Source organism: Xyrauchen texanus, chromosome 13 (assembly GCF_025860055.1).
Source record: "Xyrauchen texanus isolate HMW12.3.18 chromosome 13, RBS_HiC_50CHRs, whole genome shotgun sequence".
NCBI classification, from domain to species: domain Eukaryota; kingdom Metazoa; phylum Chordata; class Actinopteri; order Cypriniformes; family Catostomidae; genus Xyrauchen; species Xyrauchen texanus.
The window spans coordinates 39,274,673-39,299,545 of record NC_068288.1 but is presented as its reverse complement, the minus strand read 5'-3'; the positions used below and the strand labels follow the sequence as shown (position 1 = coordinate 39,299,545).

General features: G+C 40.8%; 1 protein-coding gene across 1 annotated transcript in view; it reads left to right on the top strand.

Annotated features, from left to right (window-relative positions):
- Positions 1 to 24,873, top strand: part of LOC127653928 (metabotropic glutamate receptor 4-like) — a 303,514-nt gene that overhangs the window by 200,943 nt on the left and 77,698 nt on the right. Inside the window, exons 4-6 of the mRNA XM_052140793.1 lie at positions 14,427 to 14,562; positions 21,340 to 21,494; positions 23,306 to 23,446. Coding sequence (XP_051996753.1) covers positions 14,427 to 14,562; positions 21,340 to 21,494; positions 23,306 to 23,446 — 432 coding nt within the window. The remainder of the gene's footprint in view (positions 1 to 14,426; positions 14,563 to 21,339; positions 21,495 to 23,305; positions 23,447 to 24,873) is intronic.

Below are 24,873 nucleotides of genomic sequence, written 5' to 3'. Positions count from 1 at the left end.
GTTGCCATGTTACGGACGTAATCTCACATTCTACTCTTGGTTGAGACATCCAGGAAAAGCACACAAATGCACCATTGTGAGTAAACATACAGATACAAGTACAGATCTAAACCAAAACCAACAAAGCTTCTGTACAGCATTCCTGCTATTGTGTTGTATACAGCACTACTCTACCAGGTGTGTCGTACGTGTGTCAGTTCTCGCGTGTCTCACATGCCAGTGCTATTACATCACACATGCGTAACACTGTTAAACTGAAGCAATGGTGTATATTTAAAAAGTACTGTAATATTGATCTTTTTTGCACTAAATGCAATCGTGTCACTTTAGAAGACTAACTTAAATGCTGGCGTCATGCGGATTAAGTTTATGCTGACTATCTGTTCTTTTTGGAGCTTCAAAGGCCTGATCACCATCCTCTTGCATTTTAAGGACCTACTGAGAGAAGATATTTTTTCTATTTTTCTTCTAAAGTCATACACACCTGGAATATCATGAGGGTAAGAGTAAATGATGGGTTAACTAACCTTTTAATAGCCGCCACATTAAATTTAGTTGTCTCCAGGAACAACTCTATAGTGCCAAAAAAAATAATAAACTTTTAGCTGCATGGCATGGGGAAAAAATATTTCATCTCATTGCTCTCCTTTTGGTGATTGTAATTGACAACTTACATTAAAACTCTGGCCATTACATTAGCCGCCATCATGGATTGTGACGTTAATATTTGTTTTTGTAATAATTGTCTTCAACTTTGTTTTAGATGATCTTCAGACTGAGCTGCACAAACTTTATCAGTGTCTTTATGATTTGTGCAAGATATACCGAATAAATCTGTCACGCAATTAAACATTTTAAATAAGTATTTAGCCCAAGACAGACCACTTGTAAAATGAATGGGAGAAATCGAACACCAAATATGATGGGTTTAGAAAAAAAGAAAGTCCTTCTTTAAAATTAAAAGAGCAAATCATCTTTTAGATACATACATCGCTTGTCAGTTGCCTCGAGAACACGCATGCACATTAGTTGGAACAACCTGAAATGTTTTTTAGAATGATCTGAGCTAAAAATAGCACTTATTAAGATACAATTGATGCCAGATTTAACTGCTGATTTGAAATATGTTCTTTGATCATAATCTTAATCGGCCATTTTGGAGATTTCGGCCTTTCCCAATTGAAGAAAATAGGAGCTGTATTTTTATGCCACTTGTATCCATAGAAAATAGCTGTCCGGGAGCACTCCAAAAATAGCCGCCAAGTGGACTGACTTTGACGATGTTGATGTCCTGTTAAACAGGAAGTCAGGCTCTACATCGGCAACGCTTTGTCCAATCGAAACAAAACGTGGTATACTTCATTAGGACCATGAGGGTACATGGCAAGTTTGGTGACATAAACACCTATGGGTCAAGATATGTAAAAAATTTCTATTTTTGCCCATAACATTTGAACATTTATGTCTAAAATTCTGAGGTCGGTATCTATGGACTCCTTGGGTCATACGGAATCCGATGATACCATTGTTTCTGACATCAGGCATATTGGCTCTCCGCCATTTGGAATTTATCATAAAGTTATGAATCTTTTTAATGCTTTGTCAGATTTAAACGAAAATTGGTGTGCACATTCAGCATCATGTCTTGAGGGTACCTGAGGAGTTTTGAGACAGTGCTACATAGTGGTTAAAATGCTTAGTGAAGTTGAACACAACCTTTTGTGTATAATTTTTTTGAGAGATTATTTTTAATATTGTTTTGTATTATTCAAAACCTGCATGAACAACAGTAGTATCTCAGCTTAGATTTTGTGTGCTGACTCCCAGTTTATTTTTCATTAGAAATGATATTATCAGCAAAATAGTTTGAGTAAAACATTTGTGCAAAACCCGATGAGTATGATATAATCATAGTCCTTCATGTGAATTTTCACAGAGCATCATATGAAAGTGATTTAATGAAAGAAAACCTGTCCTTTTGTACACAGTTTACAGAGTTAACTCCATTAACGTCACAATTTGATTATTTGATTACTGATTACAAAATTAACTTAAATATTTCTTATATTATGTCTACATTTTTCTAACTCACAAAGAGGGATAATCACTAGCATGCAAGCAACAGCGAGAGAGGAGCAGGCTATTTTATTTATAAGAAGTTTTTCGCACCTGCATTCCAGTCTGCATCTTGATATAATCCTTCCACATGATCATGCAGCGTTTTCGTTGGCTAAATGGGAAGCTAAACACTATTAAAGTGTGACGAGACTCACGCTGCGCATGCAAGCCATTCGCAAATCACAAGACAATCAAAATGTATCCCTTTTCGGTGAATCGCACCTGCTAACACTTTTTTTCCAGGTTTAATTTATATTTTTAATAGACTTATATTTTGAAACCCACGATGTTGGTTTACGTTTTCTCTTTTAATCGTTTAATGTAATATTGTAATTACTCACGCGATTAACCAAAAATGAAGTGCTGTCGGCTCGTGATGCGCGAATGGCTTGCACACGCTGCAGGTGTCTGTTGGGTGTACTGCAGTCTTGTCACATTTTAACTTTTTGTTAAGCCTACCATTCAGCTCATGAAAACATGATGCGTGATCATGAGGAAGGATTACATCAAGATGTAGATTGGAATGCAGGTGTAGAATTTAATAGTCTACTACTCTCTCGCCCTTGCTGGCATGCCACTGATTACCCCTCTGCGTGCCAATGCTGGCAGATTGCCAACCCCTGTTGTAAACTATCATGGTTTACAATGTACATCATATCCCCTCTGCGCTTTCTTTGGGTTATACTTAGTGTGGGATGCATGTTGCCCTTTGGGCTTTGCCCCAATAACTGCAGCTCACAGCTATATTTCTATTTAGGTTTTGCTTGTATGTAGTACCCAGATATAATTTTAGTATAGTTTACTCTCTGGATTGCTAGGGCTCTTTATCATGATGAAGTCTGTGGGAGTTCTTGAGATGAACATGACAGATATCCAGTCACTCGTAAATATGCAATGCTGTCTTCCTTTTAAATGAAACATAACAAACCCAGAAAAAGCCATGAAGTCTCAAATCCAAAGCTGCATTTTCTGCTGCAAGAAAGAACACAAACAACAGTTTATTTTTCATTGTGTGCTACTTTCAAAATTTCAAGAAGAATGCATCTGCTTATTTTCTCAATTGAAAATGAGGGGCAAGAAACTTTTGCATAGAAATTCTCATGAGGGTAATTGAAATGCACTCTTTAAGTGTTCTTGAAGAGAACCAGACATAAGTAATTGATACTTTGTTGGTATCTTTTCTTTAGCTTTTCTCACAACATGACTGGAAAAGATAATTGACTCTGTAACGAATCAGAGGATCAAGTTCTGACATCCTGTCACTTTGACTCAGGGCTTGACTCTGTATGTGTCATCACTATTATTAGAGTCTTCTCACAACATTAGGCTGAGAGGAAAAAAGGGCTTTATTTTTTTCTACTGTTAATCTGTCTTTTTTTTCTGACATATTTCCTTAAAGACCCTATGAAATGGTTTGATTAACTCAATTAGCTTTCCCTCGTCAATGTATTTCCTATTGAAATAGGAAGTTGGGGCAAGACATATTTACATTGATACTGTAAAATGTATTCATGTATTTACATATAATCAGTGCTAATCTCATCAGCATCGAAATCACTGATGAAAACATCGTTAATTAAGGTTTTTTTGTTTTCGTCAACGATTATGAAGACAAAACGAAAAAGGTGCATCATGATAATTAAACAAAGCACACTGTTGACGAACATATGACAAGATAAAAAATAAAACTGCAAGATGAGTTAATAATAACAGTGCAAGATATAAAAAGAAGAAACATCTAGAGAATCATATATTTATAGGAGATACAAGATGTGGATTTATATAATCTTTAATAAATGATGCTGGGGATATTTCACGCTTGAGCTGCGTGAGTTAAACGCGCTGAACAGCAGCAAAATGAACGGGTTTAAAATGGGTTCATAACCTCACTCAAACCCATCCTATTTTTAAATGAGTTTAATCACTATATCTACAACATATAGTATATGTAATATAATAGCTTACACCTGCAGATTGATGGGAAAGAACAGGTGAACTTGCAGTGACACGAATATGTGAAATTTGCATTGCCTAATTTACGTTGTGAACAAACAGTTTCCATTAAATTGCTCTATGTGCAATGCAACATCCTCAACTGGCTAAAATATGACATAAAACATAAAGAATGAAGATTTCAGAATACAGTAGGCTAACTTCTAAAAAGTAGCTAACACTTGAGTCTATTCCAGGGCTGGATTGGTAATCTGGCATACCGGCCAGTTTTTATGTATAATCCCGGGCCAATTTCTCTTCCCAGTCCACCCCTGGTCTTTTTATTATTTCGGGAGCTCAGGTTTTCACAATAAATATGCATATGTATATGTCTTTTCCTGTGTATGTTTGATACTTGTTTAAATTAAGAACATTTAAGATACATATTTTTTTCTAAATGTTTGAATATTTTATTAAAATTTGGTCGGTTACATTTTGACAATTAATATTTTTTTTTTCATTTTGCAGATTATCGTCAACAAAAAGATATAATTTTCATTGACTAAAATTATGTCATTTTCAGTAAAACTGACTAAAATGAATGAGTATGACTTGACAAAATATTGACTGATTTTAAGGGACATTTTCATCAAAAGACTAAAACTAAGACTAAAACAAAAAACTGTGTAAATATTAATACTGCATAAAATGATATCATGTCATTGGTGTCTGTCTTGACACAGTTGACAGAGAGAACTCCTTTTAGACTGTTTAGGATGTTGATTCAAAAAAGGATAAAGAATTAGAAAACTGACCTACCCACACAAATACTGTCTCAGTGTCAGTTCTTCCATCTTTTCCTTCCACCCCCATCTGTTTCCAGATAACCCCTCCTGCTGTTCATTTTATTTAATTAATAACAAAATATGCCTAGCTATTCAAACAAGCCACTGGATCTATGCAATATCTGGCTGAATATTTTGGTAGAAAGTATCACTCATAGGAAAATTAATATGGGAAGCTACTGTAAGTTCAGAATCGCATAATGCCATACTGTATCTATTGTACATGTATACTCTTCAGAAATAGTAAGAGTAGTGTGGATGTAGGCTATTCTGAATGAACAGGATAAAACATAACACTTCATATTGCGGCTGTAGATCTAGCTTTTAGTTTAAGGAGTCAATTGTCTTTTGATGAGGCATAGATTGTTTGTTTGATCCTGATCTGATGGCTTCTTTCACATATTGCTGCAGTTCTGAGTTGAAATGGCCACCTTTAGTGACACTAAAAGCTTTTTTTCCCAACAGATGAGATATAAATCATTTTAAATGTGTACTTCCACTTAGTATTTTTCCTCATTAATGTTACTCCTAAAGAAATAAATAGAAATTTTAAAACATACGTATAAAATCACGAGCACTCACATTAAATGAAAACTCCAGGCATATCAGTAACCTTTATAAAAGCTGATGGAGAAGGTCTCCTGTCTGTTCGAAGGTCTCCTGTCTGTTCGTTGGTTCGAACAGACAACACGGCGATGGTAGCATATATCAACCACCAAGGCCTTTTACGCTCTCCTCGCATGTCGCAACTTGCCCGTCATCTCCTCCTCTGGAGTCACCAGCACCTCAAGTCGCTGCGAGCCACATCCTGGGCTACCTCAACACCACAGCGGATGCACTGTCGTGACATATGTGTCATCACTATTATTAGAGTCTTCTCACAACATTAGACGAGAGAAAAAATGGCTGTATTTTTTTCTACAATTAATCTGTCTTTTTTTCTGACATATTTCCTTAAAGACCCTATGAAATGGTTTGATTAACTCTATTTGCTTTCCCTCGTCAATGTATTTCCTATTGAAATAGGAAGTTGGGGCAAGACATATTTACATTGATACTGTAAAATGTATTCATATATTTACATATAATCCGTGTTAATCTCGTCATCGAAATCACTGATGAAAACGTTTGTTAATTACGTTTTTTTTAATTTCGTCAACGATTATGAAGACAAAACGAAAAAGCCGCATCATGATGATAATTAAACAAAGCACACTGTTGACGAACATATGACAAGATAAAGAATAAAACTGCAAGATGATAACAGTGCAAGATATATAAAAAAGAAACATCTAGAGAACCATATATTTATATTAGATACAAGATGTGGATTCATATTATGGGGATGCAGAAGACATCAGTGGCCTACCACCTACCGTGGTAGACACCATCACTGAGGCTAGGGCCCCCTCAATGAGGCGCCTGTATAACTTGAAGTGGTGTCTGTTCACTAGGTGGTGTTCTTCCCAATACAAAGACCCCCAGAGATGCGCAGTCGGCTCAGTGCTTTCCTTTCCGCAGGAGAGGTTGGATGGACAGCTGTTCCCCTTCACCTGCATAGCTGCACACCACAACACAGTGGACGGCAAGTCCTTAGGGATGCACAACCTGATTATCAGGTTCCTGAGAGGCGACAGGAGGTTGAATCCCTCCAGACTGTGACTCGTTCCCTCATGGGACCTCTCTGTAGTCCTGCAAGGTCTACGAGGGGCTCCTTTTGAGCCCCTAGAGTCAGCAGAGCTTAAGGCACTCTCCTTGAAGACTGCCCTCCTGATGGCGCTCAACTCCATCAAGAGGGTAGGGGACCTGCAAGCGTTCTCTGTCAGCGAAACCTGCCTGGAGTTCGGTCCTGGCTACTCTCACGTGATGGGCTATGTGCCCAAGGTTCCCACGACCCCGTTCAGGGATCAAGTGGTGAACCTGCAAGCGCTGCCCCAAGGGGAGGCAGACCCTGCCTTAGCATTGCTGTGTCCGGTGCGCGCTTTACGCATCTATTTGGGTCTTTAGAATCTCTGAACAGCTCTTTGTCTGCTTTGGTGTACAGCAGAAAGGAAGTACTGTCTCAACAGAGGATCGCACACTGGATCATTGACGCCATAACTGTTGCCTACCAGGCTCAGCATGTGCTGCCCCTGCAGGGCTACGAGCCCATTCCACCAGGAATGTGGTGGCCTCCTGAGCTCTGACCAGTGGCGCCTCTCTAGCAGACATTTGCAGAGCAGCAGGCTACACACAACACCTTTGCGAGATTCTACAATCTCTGGGTTGAGCTGGTCTCGTCCCGTGTCTTAGCCGGAATGAACAGGTAATTCTGGGTCAGCCGGCCGGGTATATCGCTTGCGTTTAGCAACTTTCACTTCCCTTTAGCTGAAGATGTGCGTTAGTGTTCGGTAGTGTTCACAAATGTGTTCCCTGGTTGATTTCCTCCTAGCCCTTCACCATGCTCCTAGAGACACCTCCCCCATTGGGCAGGACCTACCATGGGACTTCTCCACCTGACATACTTCCAACTAGACTCGGCAAGACCATGTGATGTATTTCCACTTAACCCCCACCCCCCCCCCCCTTCTGCATGGGATGTGGTCTCCCCGGGATCTTCCCCTTGGGAGTAACAACCCCCCGACAAGGACACTGGCATCCCAGTCTGTTAGCAAATTCTCTATTTTTCTGGGGAGAAAAAAAGAGAGAAAAGAGGCACGACTTGGCAAGCCTGTCCCTATCCTTTGGTTAGTCGACTCATCCCCAAAGGGTTGCTCAACACTCATACTAGCATCTCGGCTCCTCAGCACAAAACCTGAATGAGCGGTATGCATGTCCCCTCCTTTATACCCGTATGTCCGAGACAAGTCTGGGACATACAAATACCACTCACCAGTTCCTATTGGCCTTATATCAAAGATCAGATGTGTCTTGGGCTATCAAGAGTGACCTCCAGAGTCACTACATCGACACAACATTTCATTCCATCCATCAGGGAATGGAGGTTATGGAAGTAACCAGGACGTTCATCTCTCATGTCAACTTTCATGGTTTTCAGAACTGGTATCCCAGTCCCTAGCATCACAACTGAATGCTCTATAAGTTGAGAAAATGCGCAATTTGATTGTGCTTGAAAAAGCTTGTAAATGTAGTTGGTTATGTAATGTAAACATTATGTTTAAAAACAACCTGCCATTCGTAATTCGTGTCAGATTTTATTTCTGATTTTACATGTGCTATTGAAGCGTAATCTTGGCAAAACAGTTTAGAAGATTTAGATCTTTCCTCATGCATTATTCCTTTTACCTACACAGAAAATACCTGCCTGGGGGCATTACCTAGATGGCCTCCAAGTGACCCAAATTGCCTTAAAGGGACTTTAGAAAAACACTGGAAATAGAGTATTAATGTAAATCCACCCATTAACTCTTACATGAGATCTACAATATCTTAATCACTGTGTTACTTTGTCTCCTTAAATGCTTGTCTTATTCAGTTACTCTAATTCAGCATGTCAAGTTGTACCTTGAGGCTTTCAGTCATTTAGAGTATCTCCTGACTCAAAGTAGCATGCACACATTAGAGGCTGCAAGTCACTCCAAGACTCCTGCTGTTCTCAAGCCTCTCCATATGGCAACTATGAGGGTTCTCTTTTCTGTCTAATTAATGACTTTGATGCAAATCAGTTGGTCCTCTCTCAGTGAGGACAGGTCACACACTTGAAAGATGCCCTCTCCTTGGCAAGGTAACTATCCGTTTGTGTGAAGTTACAAGGTATATGGAGTTCTCTGAAAAGATGTGACTGTGAGAAGTTTAATGACCTTATTATTATTATTATTTTTACCTTATTATTATTATTTTGTATTTTTTTTTTTTTTTTTTTTGCAATTAATCTGCAAATGTGCTGATAAGACGGGGTTAATTCAAGGCATTTGTCAAAGGTTATATAGGTGGGGAGACTGCAAAGACAACAAAAGAATGCAGCAAAAACAGCATATTGTTTAACATATAACACAATAACGTACATGATTGCAAAACACAATGAAAAACTGATACAATTTAAGGACCCAGTAGAGCAAAGCTTTTACACATTGGGGTTCCCAGGCTAAACCATTACATTTTCAACAGGGCATGAATTCTCTTTAGAAAAGGCACATTGTTACTTCCAGGCATCTACAACTAGAATAGAAGCCTTTACCAATGAGCTGTTCTCTTAAAAATACAACACAAGATGTGCATTTGATAATCCATTTGTAAATATTCAAGACTTATAGAAGGGATCCCATACACAAACCCCATTATAAAAGGACAATAACCTTTGTGTATAACAGAAGAAAACATCAGAAACATTCGGAACGAGATGAGGGAAGCAAATTACATGTTATTGAATGCATTGTATTGATTTGAAAATAAATTTTTTGAGTGTTTGGTGTCCTTCTCCTTTAGTCATACAGATTCTTGTACAAATTATTAGAAGTTGCCATGAGACCGTGTTTTAATGCAGTGATGATGAATTCTGATTGCGCTACAAAGTGTTACTGTTCTCTGGTAAGACTATTTATCATAAATAGTTGATTGACTTTGAGTTTTGATCTTTAATGTTTTTGTCTTGAGACCCCTTGAGACCACATAAACATGGTCTTGGCCTGGGTCTTATTTCTAAAAAAAAGTCTTGGTCTGGATTTTGGTCTCGGCTTGTGATCTTAAAGAAGACTGAAGGATAATTCTTATTTACTAAGGTTGATAATTAGACCGACCACACACAAAAAAAACAAATTGCACTTTGGCTGAACATGATTCAATCATGGACAGTGGTTCCACGTGATTGAAACAAGTTCTCTTAACAAAATGGATTCAGTTTAAACCCAATAAAACAGACCATGTAAAACTAACTTGAATTAAATGTGTTCATTTAACTTAAATGGTGTTAGTTTAACATGAATAACTGGTTTTCATTTAATTTGTATCAGTTATGTTTTCCTACATTTAAGCCTTCTTGTCTTGTTTAGCCTACATGTTTAGGTCAAGTTACTAGAACTAAGTATAATACCATTATTAATGTATGCAAATATCAATTCTCTTTTATCATCCTTCAGTGACTGTCAAACGAGACTGCAGAGGCAGCACACAGAAAACTAATACAAATAATGGAGAATTTTTTTTTTCTGAAGTCTGTTGTACATGCCACATTCAAATCTTAATGGAATATATGTTCAATACAAGTTAAGCTCAAATGAAAGCATGTGTGTAAGTGTTGATTACCACAAAATTATTTTGACTCATCCTTCCTTTTGTTTAAGTGAGGCACTTACAATTAAAGTAAATGGGGCCAATTTTGAGGATTTTAAAACATTGTAAACCTAACTACTAGCTTAAAAATTGAGGCAACTGATATTAATGATATGAACTGATATGATACTATTTGGAAAAACAGTTACTTATATTTTGTATTTTAAATACGTATTCCGGTTACTTGTATTTTGTTACCCCAAACCCTGTTTATTTTAATTAACCACAACTCAAAGTTAAAAAGTTAAGCTGGGGCAGCTGTGGCTCAGGGGGTAGAGTCCACTAATCGCAGGGTTGGCAGTTAGATTCCCAGCCCACATGACTCCACATGCCGAAGTGTCCTTTGGCAAGACAATGAACCCCAAGTTGCTCCCAATGGCAGGATAGCATGGCAGCTCTGCCGTCATTGGTGTCTGAATGTGTGTGTGTGAATGAGTGAATGAGATGCAGTGTAATGTGCTTTGAATATCGCTAAAGTTTAAAAGGCGCTTTATAAGTGCAGACCATTTACCATTTATTTAAGTTTCCTTAACTGAAATGTTTTTCAACTTAAACATAACAAAATAATTATATAAAAAAAGCAAACTGCATGTAGTAAACATATTTAATATAAAAAGACAATGTACAAATATTGACAAAACATAAGGCACAACACTGGGAAAAACAAAAACACATTTGACTGGATAAACTGTCTACTTTCAAGAACAATGGCATTTCTGACCAGATTGTAGTGAATTGCTGCATCTGTGAGTTTTCAGACTGCTGTTAACAGGGCAACTGGTGGATATCCAACATTTAGCTCTTTTGAATCTTCAGCCCTGAAATGCAGGAATAGAAAAAAGTGACAAAATTAAAGAACAATTTATTAAGATCTGTTTCAAAATAACACCTACATAAAAGAATAGTTCACACAAAAAGTATGTATTTATTTACTCACCTGTTCCAGACCTGTATGACTTTATTTCTTCCATGGAAGGTTGTTTTTTGTTTTTTTTTATATTATTATTATTATTTAATATAAATCATCTTCTTTTTAAAATTCAAAGATATTTCCCCAAAAAATTAAAATTCTCTCATTATTTACTCACCCTCATGCCATCCCTGATGTTTTGCTGAACACAAAGAAAAATATCTCAGTTCTGCAGGTCCATATAATGCAAGTGAATGGTGACCAGAAGTCATTTGGAAGTTTCTTTTCCATTTTCAATGCCTTCTGACGAGATATAAAGTCAACAGCAAAGACTGCAAAAAATAAAATAAAAAGCAAGTTCTGCATTTGTGTGTTTTGTAGATTCTGGTTTGTAAAGCGCTACTCAGCAAACACCTGAAACAGAGAGATAAGAAAGGCTAGTTACAATTCACAATGGATTGAAAGACATCCCTACTTATTATCAAACTTGTTTATGTACACGGCAGATTTACATGGGCATTTTTATTTCTCTTCAAGTTGCTTGAACAAACAATATCTAATTCATAAAAAATGGGGAAAACCAATTAATTCCAATGCCGCCCATTTAAATCAAATAAAGAAATATGGCTATTTTACAGTAAAAACACACACATACGCAAATATATGCACACACGCACGCACACACGTGCGTTACTTAGCTCGGAAACTTGTAATATGCGAACAACAAAATACATCAACATTGTTCAAACTAGGGCAGGAAACTAGTCTTTTAAGCTCAATATTCTATAGCATGGGGAGAAAAATTAATAGCATATTAGTCTATCAGATAAATGACAACATTATCCTTAAAAAAAAAAATTATCTTAAGGATCACAGGCTAACTCCACTAAACAAAAAATCTTCAATGTTAAAATGCTTGTAAAATGAAGAAATTGTACCTCTGTTGATACACAGAGGAGCTGCTTAGTTAAAATCATATTGGACAAATTGCTCTTTAGATAACTGTTGCTGTTCATTTTGTATTCTACATATTGGGACGTAATGTGTGGTGTGTGGATGAATTTGTGCGGGGGATTTCCATATCCCAGGATGCTCAGCAGAGGGCTGGAAGTAAGCAGTTAAGTGTTAAATAAGGTGTGTTTAGGAGGAAATTCAGTAAATAGGGATATGTTTTATGTTCTCTTATACTGGGGTTGAAAAGAGGTGTAGGAGTTGGGGAGTTACAGTACCATGACTCAGAATGCTGGGGTGTTTGGTTTATCTGGGGCTTGGTTTATTGAATGGTAAGACTGCTTTTTGTACAAGAGAAGTTGTACAAGATAAGCTGTTATTCTTAAATCAGTAAACACACAACACTCAATCTCCTCTTCATTTACACATCCACCCATGCCTTATGCTAGGATAAGCGAAGAGGATACTTCAGTTACCTAAGCCAGCGATTTGCTGTATGTCTCATTCTAACAATAAGTACTGTTTTGAATATTTATGAAAATACATCTAAATGTAATATTTGTGTAGATCCAGTACTACAATGATAATAATAACAGAAGTTATGATTAACTTGAGATTACTTACGTTTGAATCCACTTGGACAGCAGCAAACATATTGATGGAGGAAAAATGCACACTAAGACAGCATCCAATCATAAGCATGTGTTTGAACAGGAGTATATTCCTTCTCCAAAATAGAACTCATCTAATTAGAAGCTACATGCATGTAAACCTTAAATATATATATATATATATATATATATATATATATATATATATATATATATATTTTTTTTTTTGTATGGTTCAATAAATAAACTGTAGATACTATGTAAAAATTACTATGCATGACAATAAAGGTGTCTGTTCCAGCTTGTAAATGTAGGTCCAAGTTTTTATGTACTTGATTTGTTAAATGTTAATTGATTCTTTCAATACACAGTAAGTTAATTTTGTTCATTCAGGCCAAATCCTTTTTAACTGGCGATATACGTTGTATTTTGAGTATATAGGGCAAAGCAAGACAAACAACAGAATAAAAAAAAAAAAAAAAAACAATAACCATTGTTTGTACTCATTAAGGAAGGCAATCTGATCAAGTTATAAGGAGTCATGGAAATCCATTTAAATATAGTATACAAATTATTCTTAAGTCAAATGAACTCCAATGATCCTGCAGTTCTCCTGTCAAAACATAAAAATTGTTAACAAACTCAATATAATAAATGCCAATTTAATTACTCAACATAAAATGTATCTCTTTAAATGGAAACACTTGATTACTGCTGCCGACTGTGGCTGTGTCTCGTTTGGAAGTCTGCATCCTCCGGCGGTCGCATTTTGCAGCCACATACGTCATCGAGGCTGTCTCGTTTCATAAAAATGAGAAGGACACTTCGAATGCAGCCTTTGAATGCGACCTTCTTTCTCTGAAATTCGGAGGATGCATGAGGTGTATCCTTAGTTGGCACTCACAACACGCACACTTCTTTGCTTCAATGGAAATGTCTAAAAAAAGTATGCCAATTTGCCCGTAAATATCATGTTCAAACGCAAGTACTGTTAATTCCCAAGTTTAAGTATCTCAGTAGATGGGTGCAGAGTATATAATATGTATAATTATATGAATATATAATTAAAATTAAAGTATTAGACTAAAAGTACACCTGTAAAATATGTTTTCTTTTCTCTTTACATCATTATAACTCTCCTAAAATTTACCTCATACATTCCCTTATAAAGGGACTATGTTCCCTTCTCACTCAAAGTGCTCATGCTTGTTAAAGAGTGGCGTGCTGTCATAGCAACCATGTTACATTCCGTTTCCGTTTGTCCTATGAAGGCCATCTCGTAAACTTGTTTAAAGCAGGACACTCAAATCAAAATGACTTGTTTAAAACAGCCTCCACAAATTCTTTTTTTTTTGAGTGTAGAATCTTCACTATCAAAGAGAATTCTCAAGGATTCTATGATTGATTATTTGACCACTGTACAAAATTGCTCAGTGTTTGAATGCTGCAGTAAAGTCACTGCCTAGTTTTTGGACTTCCAGGGGTCAGGTCAATGTCATAAGGGGTCTATTATTGGTATCTGTGGAACACCAAAAGTAAAATGTGAAGACTCTTCACACAGATTTTTGCCATAAAATGAATTGTTTTCTATATTCCAAGTCTCCCGAATCTGTACGATTGAAGAACTGAAAAAAAAGTTGTTATTCACTTTCAAATTTTATTATTAATTTACTCCTGTTGCCTGCACCCAAAACCAATATGGCGACCTTTCCTTTAATGTAAGCCTTTTCAATGTGATTATTTTATTTCCAACCAGTAATAACACTATTCTTTTTTTCGTCTTTTTTACAGGGAGTGTTTGTATCTCACAGTTGGTGAAGATTCCCCGTGAGCCAAAACCAGGAGAGTTTGATAAGATAATTCAGAGGCTGGGAGAAAATCCAAATGCAAGAGTTGTTATTATTTTTGCAAATGAGGACGATATAAGGTAAGTAGATTATGTCGGTTTTAATTAAACTGATGTACTTATGTGTATTTTCTTTTTTTACTGTGATCTGCCAGACTAACTTTTCACAGCATTACAAAAAAAAAAAATAAATAATGAAAAAAAAAGTTTTAAAAGGTTTTGCTTTTCAAGTCACTGCATGATTGAATTAAATACCATTGTGTAGAATTGTGTTGTATAAATATACTTGCTGTGCTTTGTCTTGCCTTTCTAACATAACATCCAAAATACACAACAAAAACTTTGACAGATGGTTGGTCATGTGATATTGCTTAAATATATAAATATATAACTTGATAACGAATCGGTTACCTAACGTAACCTCAGTTCTCTCTAGACGAGGGAACGAGTATTGCGTAAGCTAGCTTACGCTACGGGAAAGATTAATCTTTTCTGGATATTGAAGCCAAAAAATTATCCTTAATTTTGTATCATTTGTCAACGCAGTGCAGCAACTGCAGACCTTGAGCGGGCTAGCTAGCGAGCTCATTGGTTGCTCTGCGGCAACTGCTGCAGCCTATAGATCGAACTTGGGCGAACTCGCGCCCAATGAGAGGCGTCCCGCGCTTACTGCATCAAAGCCCGCCAAAATGGCCGTGGCTAGAGTGCATATAAGCGTAGTTCGTAGGCTGGAACCCTGGTTTTCATTGAATGAAGCGTAAAGTCGCCGTGGCGCTGAAAGCACGCCGGCTACGCAATACTGCTCCTCGCCTAGAGAGAACCGAGGTTACGTTAGGTAACCGATTCGTTCTCTTACGAGAGGTTCTCTCGTATTGCGTAAGCTAGCTTACGCTACAGGAACCCATTGTCAACGCCGTGCGGCCAAGCATCCACTGCATGAGCCCCGGGGTGGGGGACCCGGGAGCCCTTGTGAGTGGGGAAATAATATTTGGCCGGCAAGAGTGCGGGCCAGTGTGTGTGTAATACATAAGCACATTGTGGGAAGGGAATCGACAGAGCGGCGGTGCCGGTCTGTGTGGAATGAGTCCCATCAGTGCAGCTCACCAGGGAGCTGTAGCGTATTAAACCGCTAGTAGTTTTGCCTGCAGGGAGGGCACTTCCAGATTGTAAAATCTGACAAAGGTGGAGGGGAAGCCCAGCCCGCTGCCACACATATGTCATGAATGGAAATCCCGCTGGACCATGCTCACGATGAGGCCATGCCTCTAGTGGAGTGAGCCCTAATGCCCAACGGGCATGGCAGGTCTTTTGACGCCGTATGCAGCAGCAATAGCGCCCACTATCCATCTAGACAGTGTCTGTTTCGAGGCGGCGAGACCTTTGGTGCGCCCCGAACTAAACGAAAAGCTGCTCAGAGCGCCTGAAAGAGGCGGAGCCGCAGTATACAATCTCAGTGCTCTGACTGGGCAAAGGAGATTGGCGCCGCTCGCTATCGGATGCTGGCAGCGCCGATAGGGAAATGACCTGTGCTCTGAAAGGAGTACCGATCACCTTGGGAACATAGCTGTGTCTAGGCTTTAAAATGACCTTGGAGTCACTTGGTCCAAACTCAAGACAAGCAGCGCTGACAGACAGCGCGTGAAGGTCTCCCACACGCTTGACTGATGACAGGGCAGTCAGAAAACGGTTTTGAGTGAAAGGTATTTCAAATCCACGGATTGAAGCGGTTCGAAGGGGGGCTTTCATAGTTTCGAGAACTATAGAAAGATCCCAGATAGGAACCGATGGGGGCTGCGGGGTTCATCCTTCTAGCTCCCCTGAGGAAGCCGGATGACCAGCTCGCTTTTTCCCAGTGACTGGCCATGCAGGGGTTCAGCTGAACGCCGCGACGGCCGCCACATACACTTTGAGCGTGGATGGGGATCTGCCCTTATCCAGCAGCTCTTTGTAAAAACACGAGCAGCGACGACACCCCACATGTCCGTGGGTCCAGGTCTCTGTCGGTGCACCATTTTGAAAACACAGACCATTTTGACCCATAGAGTCTTCTCGTGGAAGGGGCTCTAGCGTGTATGATGGTGTTTATTACCCCTTCTGGCAGAGCGACTGGTAGTCGCTGATCACCCACACGCAGCCCCAGCTCTGGGTGGGGATGCCAGATCGCGTCGCGAGCTTGAGAGAGGAGATCTGCTCACTGGATGGGCCACGGCGCTGTCAGTGACAGCTGCGTAAGCCCGGGAACCATGTCTGATTCTCCCAACGCCGGGCTATGAGGAGCACCGAGTGACGCTGCTTCCTGATCCTCTGCATTACCTGTGGCAATAGCGAGATGGGAGGGAAGGCGTAAGCGGGCGGTTGGGCCAGTCCTGGGCCAGCTGCCCTCGCTGAGAAAAATATTGGGCAGTGAGAGTTCTCTTCTGACGCAAAGAGGTCTATCTCTGCTCTGCCGAATCTGCGCCATAACTTCTGGACTGTTTGAGCGTGCAGGGACCATTCCCCTGGGGAATATTATCTCTGGACAGTCTGTCTGGGCCATCGCTCAGGTGGCCTGGCACGCGTGCCGCCTCAGCGAGCGCAGGTGGCACTGGGACCAACTCAGTATGTGTTTCGGCCAGATGGAAGAGGTTCCTGGATCTGACACCGCCCTGACGGTTTATGTAGGACACCACAGATCTGTTGTCCGAACGGACCAGGACGTGGTGACCCTGAATGACCGGAGAAAGCGCACTGCCGCAATCGACCGCTATCATTTCCAGACAATTTAGGTGAAGGAGCTTTTCCTGAACTGACCATAGGCCAAAAAATAAAAACGGAGAGCCCTCGCAGACCGCGCCCCAAACCGCGTTGGACGCTGCCTGTCGAGATGACTTTTCGGGCGAGATACAGCTCCCATCGCCACTCCCCGCTGATACCATTCGCCACTGTCCAGGGCTGCAGAGCTGAAATACAGGTCTGAGTCACCTTGATCGGCTGGCGCCTGTGGCCCAAGCCCGGCGAGACGCGCGGGTGTTTAGCCAATGCTGAAGCGGGCGATGCGCAGTAAACCCAGCTGAAGTACTGCTGCGGCTGAGGTCATGTAACCTAGCACTCTCTGAAATTTTTTCAGAGGCGTGAGGCTGTTCATCTGAAAGGACGCTGCTAGTCACTGAACACGCACGCCGCTGTGTAGATAAGCTGAGCCGCCATTGCCACGGAGTCTAGTTCTATTCCAAGGAAGGAAATTGCCTGACTGGGCTGTAGTGAGCTCTTGGTCCAATTGACTGCAAGACCCAAACTGTTCAGATGGCTGAGGAGAACTGTTCTGTGAGACAGAAGCTCCGTATGTGACTGTGCCATAATCAGCCAGTCGCCCAAATAGTTCAGAATTCGCAAGCCCTGACTCCGCAGGGGTGCGAAGCGCCGCATCCATGCACTTCGTGAAAGTACGGGTGCTAAAGACAGGCCGAACGGAAGGACGGTGTATTGATAAACCTGGCCGCCGGCGTAATCTCAAGAATGGCCTGTGACGGGATTTATCTGAATCTGAAAATAGGCATCTTTCAGATCGAGAGAGATAAACCAGTCCTCTGGCGCCGTATGCGCGAGGAGTTTCCTGATTGTAAGCATTTTGAACGGTCTTTTTGCAAGCACCTTGTTCAAAACCCTGAGATCTAATATTGGTCTGAGGCCGCCGTCTTTCTTGGGAGCAAGAAAATAACGGCTGTAAAACCCCGACTTGCTCAGCGAAGGCGGCATTTTCTCTATGGCCCTTTTGCACAGAAGGTTTGCTATTTCTGAACAAAGCATGCAGGCTGCTTCCGTGTTCACAATAGTTTCGAGCCATGCTCTGAAGCGGGGAGGGCGGCGATCGAACTGTAGCAAATAGCTCTGTTTTATTGTGCTTAACACCCATTTGGATATCCCGGGATAGCTTCCCACGCTTTGAAGCCTAACGCTAGAGGGTGAATGGCCAATCGCTCTGATTGCCGCGACACAGCCGCTGAACAGAATGTGTGAGCCGCTTACTGTGCTTATGCATGACTGCTCGCAGACAGCAGGGACAGGCTGTTCTGTGAGTGACTTCCGATTGAGGTGAATGGGGAAAGAGTCACATCTGTTAAGTGATGCGCAAGCATAGTCACGGGCACGGGACTTACATACAGAGAAGTGTTTGCTGGCCGTGTGACAGAGCTGGCAGAGAATGGGCGCCGCGACGATTCGCGGAGCCGCTTATTGACTCTAACACTGAGCCGGCTGTGTCCGCTTTATGTGAGTTGGCTCTGATCGGGACACGGAAGTGTAATGCTTGTGTGTAGAGGTGAACACTGGATTGTGGGCACATTTTCTACACAAGGCTGGTCGTGGTGACAGAGCCGCCAGAGAAGGGGCGCCGCGACGGATTCGTGGGCTGCTTATTGACTCTAACACTCGAGCCGGCTGTGTCCGCTTTATGTGAGTGGGCTCTGATAGGAACACGGAAGTGTAATGCTTGTGTGTAGGGGTGAACACTGGATTGTGGGCACATTTTCTACACATAAGGCATGTTTGCTCTTTACAAGATTTCTTTGGGTCGCCGTGAAAACGGCGCTTGAGTGCAGGCAAGCCGGCAGTATCACCGGCTTGTTGGTTGCTGAATCCACCACTGCAGTAGCCTGAGAGAAGGGGACTGACAGAGGGTGAAGCTTTGACGGCTGTCCGGCTGCGGCGGACTGAGCCGCCGCTTTCTCAACAAAGCTAGGAGGACTTCGGTTGCTCAGGTTTCAACGCAATCTTAGGCCGAGGCCCGCTGGGGCGGCGGTCTGCGGCGGCTGTCTGAGCGCGACCTAGGGCGGCCGCCCTGTCGACGCTGAAAAGTCTGGCTTTGCTGAGCTGGGCGCTGTGAAGAGGCTCGTGCAGGAGGCTGGTCACGTGGGCGGCCTGCAGAGGAGCTAGCGCGACGAGGCAGGAAGAGATTCATGGCTTGGGTGGCTTTCTGGACTTCCGTGAAATGGTCAACAATGCCACTCACCGCTGAACCGAAGAGACCGGACGGAGAGAGCGGCGCGTTGTCCGTCAGCGGCCCTTAGATCTGAAACAGCCTCTGGGTGTCCGCCTTTCTCATCCCATTCTCGAAGGAGGTCCGCTTGGAGGATCTGTAAGACGGCCATGGAATGCAGAGCAGATGCGGCTTGACCACTCCTCGCTGTCCGAAGCCATGATGGAACAGCAACCCTTATCCTCCGCCTCATCATCCCAGATGGCAGCAGTGCGGCCGCTCGGCGGCAACTGCGCTGGCCCCGGGGGCGGGAGGGTGAAAGCGAGACTCGAGGGAGAGGCTCCGGCGAGGCAGTCGCTTCTAACACCGGTTCCGGCAGCCTTTGGGAGCTGCGCTTCTTATTGCGCGGCAAAACGAAAGGCGGCGCGGCGGCTTCGGTTTTGCATGCTTCGAGTCGAGCCCGCAGGGTCGACATCGGAAGCTCCTCGCAGAGGTCGCATCCGCCGTCAGCGAGGGCGAAGCTCTGCATGTTCCCGCCCCAGGCAGAGAGCGCAGATGAGGTGGCGGTCTCCGGTGCTGAGAGGAGCGCGCATGAGCCGCAGGAAGTGCAAGGCATCTTTAAAAAGATGCTCGATACTCTTTTGTGAAGTTCGCTGAGGAACTTAGCTTGCTCTAAAAGGATACGCCGCCGGATGGCGTAGCTCGCAGGATGGCTGAAGGTGGCGAAGACGGCCGGCTTCTTCGAGCGCTGTCCAAGCTTGCTAGATGCCCCTCGAACGGCGACGCCGCTTCCAGTTCAGAGATGCGAAGAGCTTCGCTGAAGAGATGAAAATCAGGGTTCCAGCCTACTGAACTACGCTTATATGCACTCTAGCCACGCCCATTTTGGAGGGCTTTGATGCAGTAGCGCGTGACGCTTCTCATTGGACGCGAGTTCGCCCAAGTTCGTCTATAGGCTGCAGCAGTTGCCGCAGAGCAACCAATGAGCTCGCTAGCTAGCCCGCTCAAGGTCTGCAGTTGCTGCACTGCGTTGACAAATGATACAAAATTAAGGATAATTTTTTGGCTTCAATATCTCAGAAAAGATGAATCTTTCCCGTAGCGTAAGCTAGCTTACGCAATACGAGAGAACCTCTCGTAAAAGAACTGTTGAGAGTATTGTTATCATTCAATGGATGTTATCTTTATCAATAATGTCACATTATGAAATTGGTAGACATTATAATGTCTACCAATTCAGTATATTTCTGCAGAATTGTTACACCATTATTCCTAAAATGCTAGCAATTTTTCTGCATGTTTGTTTCTACAATTTTTGGCTAATTTAATCATAGTTACAAGAGTGTAGAACTCTCCTCTTTCAAACATTTTCCATTGTTTAAATCGCAGAAATACGCAAATTTCCACTCCAAATTAAGTGCAAAAAATTAAATAATGTCAGCTGATTCCATCTGAGCTGAATTATTAAAAACATTGTTATTCTCCTGACATATTAGGCCAGAAAATGGATTGCAGAGCTTGTGAATATAGACTTTATGTGAAGACACAAGTCTGTGTCTAATTAGAAGAAAGAAAATTATTTTGTGCACTGAGTCTTAAACATACCTTATTGAGCCATTGTTATCTTGTGGAAATGTTTTTGCTTTCAGTTCGGCATGACTCATTTTGACATCAATTGCTATCGTGCCAGATAAAGAATGCACAGAAATTTCAGTGCTCAACTATATCAATACTGACCTTTCAATAACACATTGATTTGCGGTTACTGTAAATGGAGAGGCACCAAAGGGCTAGACAATAATTGCAAACAAGAAATTAGAGTTGATGTGACTCAGAGCTTGGGAACAAGAGAATATTCAACTGTTAAAAACTCTTTATTTAGTGCTACTCTCATCTCTTTATAGGCGGCTTCTGCAGGCAGCGAAGAAAGCCAATCAGACGGGTCACTTCCTGTGGGTGGGGTCCGATAGCTGGGGCTCGAAGATATCGCCTGTTCTTCACCAAGAGGAAATGGCAGAGGGAGCCGTCACCATCCTACCCAAACGACAGTCCATTAAAGGCAAGTGACAGATTAAATACTTGTCAGAGGTGGTTTTCATCCATTAGAGACCAATTGTGAACCAGAGTTTGTACTTAATATTTTAGGAACACACATTAGATACTGAAAATGCAATTAGTAATCATTTTAAGTTGTGTTAAATGAAAAAAAAAAAAACTTTTAAAAATCCTCATTATTTACTTACCCTCATGTTACAAACCTTTATGCTGTTATTTTTTTTCTGCGGAACATAAATAGAAGCAGCCATACAACAGCAGTCCATATTGATCAGGTCTATCAAGCTCCAAACTTCCTAAAAGAAGGCATAAAGGTATATGACTCGTGTGCTATATATAAGTCTTCCGAGATTTATGATAGCTTTTTGTGATGATCACAATGAATTTTAAGTTGTTATTCAGTTGAAACATTTTCCTTCGCTGTAGCTTTAAAATCAAATATGGCCTTTTTTGATGTGTCACAACAGGTTGAACATCAGTGACATTATCAAATATCATTGGTTAACACGTGTCTCATCATAAAATATCATTGACCTCAATGTCTAATGCATATTTATGAATACAAATTTCAGTTGTGGTCTGTTCATCACAGAAAGCTTCCGAATGGCTTCAGAAGAATTTGACAGTCGGATCTCATTAAAAATTAGTGACAGTGGAATCTTTTTTTGCAAAATGATATTACTTGGTTCAGTACACAATCATGCCAGTTCCAGGGCAACATATCCACTGTGTGGCCCCAAATGCGAGGTTTTTATGGTTAATACTTCCGAGTTTTAAATCAGCAAAATCAATACCTTAAACCTAAACCTAACCGATAGTGTCATAAAGCAAATTTTATGACAAAAAATGCAATTGCTAAAGCAACAACACCATTTTGTGGTGCTTCTATGACACCTTCGACTCGTGTCGACACACATGATCTTCTGGATTCATGCAATGCTCTGTCAGGTGAGCTACTGCACAATTTGATTGTATGAGAACAAGCTTGTAAATGTAGTTGGTCATGTAATGCAAACTGAAATGTATCACCTTTCAAGACATGCACTTTATTAAAAGTATTTTTGATGTCATAAGATAGCAATGTTTGAGGAACAGGGTGAAAAATATGAGTTTATGAACTGCTGATTTGCCGTTTTACATGTTATTTGAGTGAAAGCGAATAAAAGTCATTGTTGTAGCACTTCTAATGTTTATATCACCAAGAAACTGCTGCAATATGTACAGCGAGTCAAGTCAAAATAATTAAAAAAATATGTATGTACAGTATAGTAACGTGATTCTATGAGACCAGGTTGTAATTGGAATTATTAATTAATTTATTTATTTATTGGTCTTGTTCTTCTGTATAATTGACTAAATATGCTTCAAATAAGAAGAAAAAAATACTTGATGTAAAATTTTGTAATGACAATAGTTCTGTATTTTTTCACTGGTTCTATTATTTTTCTTAATGTCCAAATAAGACTTAATATCCCATGTCATTTTGTTTCTCAAGTAAATTGATCTTATTGTAGGAATATATTAATAATACATTTTTTTTTTTTACTGGAAATGAAGTAAATTACTTGTTTGCTATGTAAAGTTAATATTTGTGTTTCACAGAAAAAAAAACAGATATGGTTTGAAATGATATTTGCTTCCTTCTTTAAAGCAAAATAGAACATGTCCACATTCACTCTCATTTAACTGTGAGGCAAGAATGATGTTACATACAAATGTTCAATGAAATCACTTTGTCCTCTGAAGTTCATTGGCTGAGCTTTGACTCTGACAGAGCACATTAAAGTGACATGGATTTCATGGATCTATCCTCAGGTTTTGATCGCTACTTCACCAGTCGAACGCTTGAGAACAACCGGAGGAATATCTGGTTTGCCGAGTTTTGGGAGAACAATTTCAATTGCAAGCTCAGTCGCCATGCCTTAAAGAAAGGATCTGGTATTAAGAAATGCACAAGTAAGATTTCCATCTTCTCCCTCTTGCAACACTCCATTTCACAGAGCTCCATAAAAGAAAGAAAATGAGCAAAGTGAGATGCCAAATCTATCATTAAAAAAAAAAAGAAAAAGAAAAAAAGACTCGGCTGTCGTTCTCAGATCGCCTGAAATGGGCTTTTGTTTACACCAGGGTCTGATTAGTCATACCACAGCAAAGCTGTTGTACGTCTGATCTTTTCTGATGCACAGCAACATCATCTAGTCAGTAACCAACCAAAAAGAACCACTCCAATCCAGCGTTAGAGAAGAAATGATGAACTTTAATTGATTCAGTCCTTCTCCCGGGGGAAGAACCGCCGGTGGCGGGCCTGTCAGCTATGAGTTCATCCCTGGTCAGAGTGCGGATATTTGGCTGCAGAGAAATGTTGACTCTTAGCAACACATTTCAGGCTTTATCCAATCAGTGTGGGTTAGGATCTTATGAGGAGGGGTTTCTGCCAATAAACCTTGTCGAGGGTGGCTACAGTAGCGAGTCCAATTCTCAACATGTAGCCCACCAAGCATTACAGTGCTGACTGCACTGCACCAGTAAACAGGGCAGAATATTAACCTCTCGGTTTAGAATCAGGGTGATGACCTCACAGACGGCGGAAGTCAGATTATATGCAACTATGGCAACAGGGCTCATTGTAACATAGAAGTTTGCTAAATGTCAAGTTTTTAACATCTCATGCATAATCCTTGTCAGGTGCTGGCCTTTTCCGTACTGTGATAAGTATTCAGCCTGAAACCAAATCCATCGCTCATCCACAACATAATAAATCATTTTTCCTTTATGCTACTTGCTGCGCCCACAAGAAAATTCATCATTGTTACCGCACAGAAATTCTTGAATAGCCAATGGTGATTAAATGCTAGTGCTTCAATTCACTTGATTAAAAAAATATTGCAGGGTGTTTTGTGTGTGTGTGTGTGTGTGTGTGTGTGTGTGTGTGTGTGTGTGTGTGTGTGTGTGTGAAGAAGATGCACACTATGCCACTTAGCAATAGAAAATAATTTGCCACTTATTTTTCTTTTATGATAGTTTTGCTCAGGAACAATTCACACATGCTTTTTGCTGCATACACCCAGGGGTTGAGATCCAAAAATAGGTGGAGGTGTGAGATTTCTGAAGTGTGCGTGAGCAAAATTGCGCATATGCTGACATTAGGCTTGATTATTCATGTAAGAAACAATCCAGCATTTGCCATGCATGTTGTAGCAGAATTATAATGCCACACGGGAAATTAATATGGTGTTAGACTGTTTACACAGCTTTATTAGTTCATGAGAACGACCACACATTGAAATACAATGCGGTCTTAACTAGGTTGCATCCTCTAACAGCTTTGTCTCAAAGGGAGGATGTAATATTTGTCTGAAAGCAGTGAATCAGAACCATAGGCC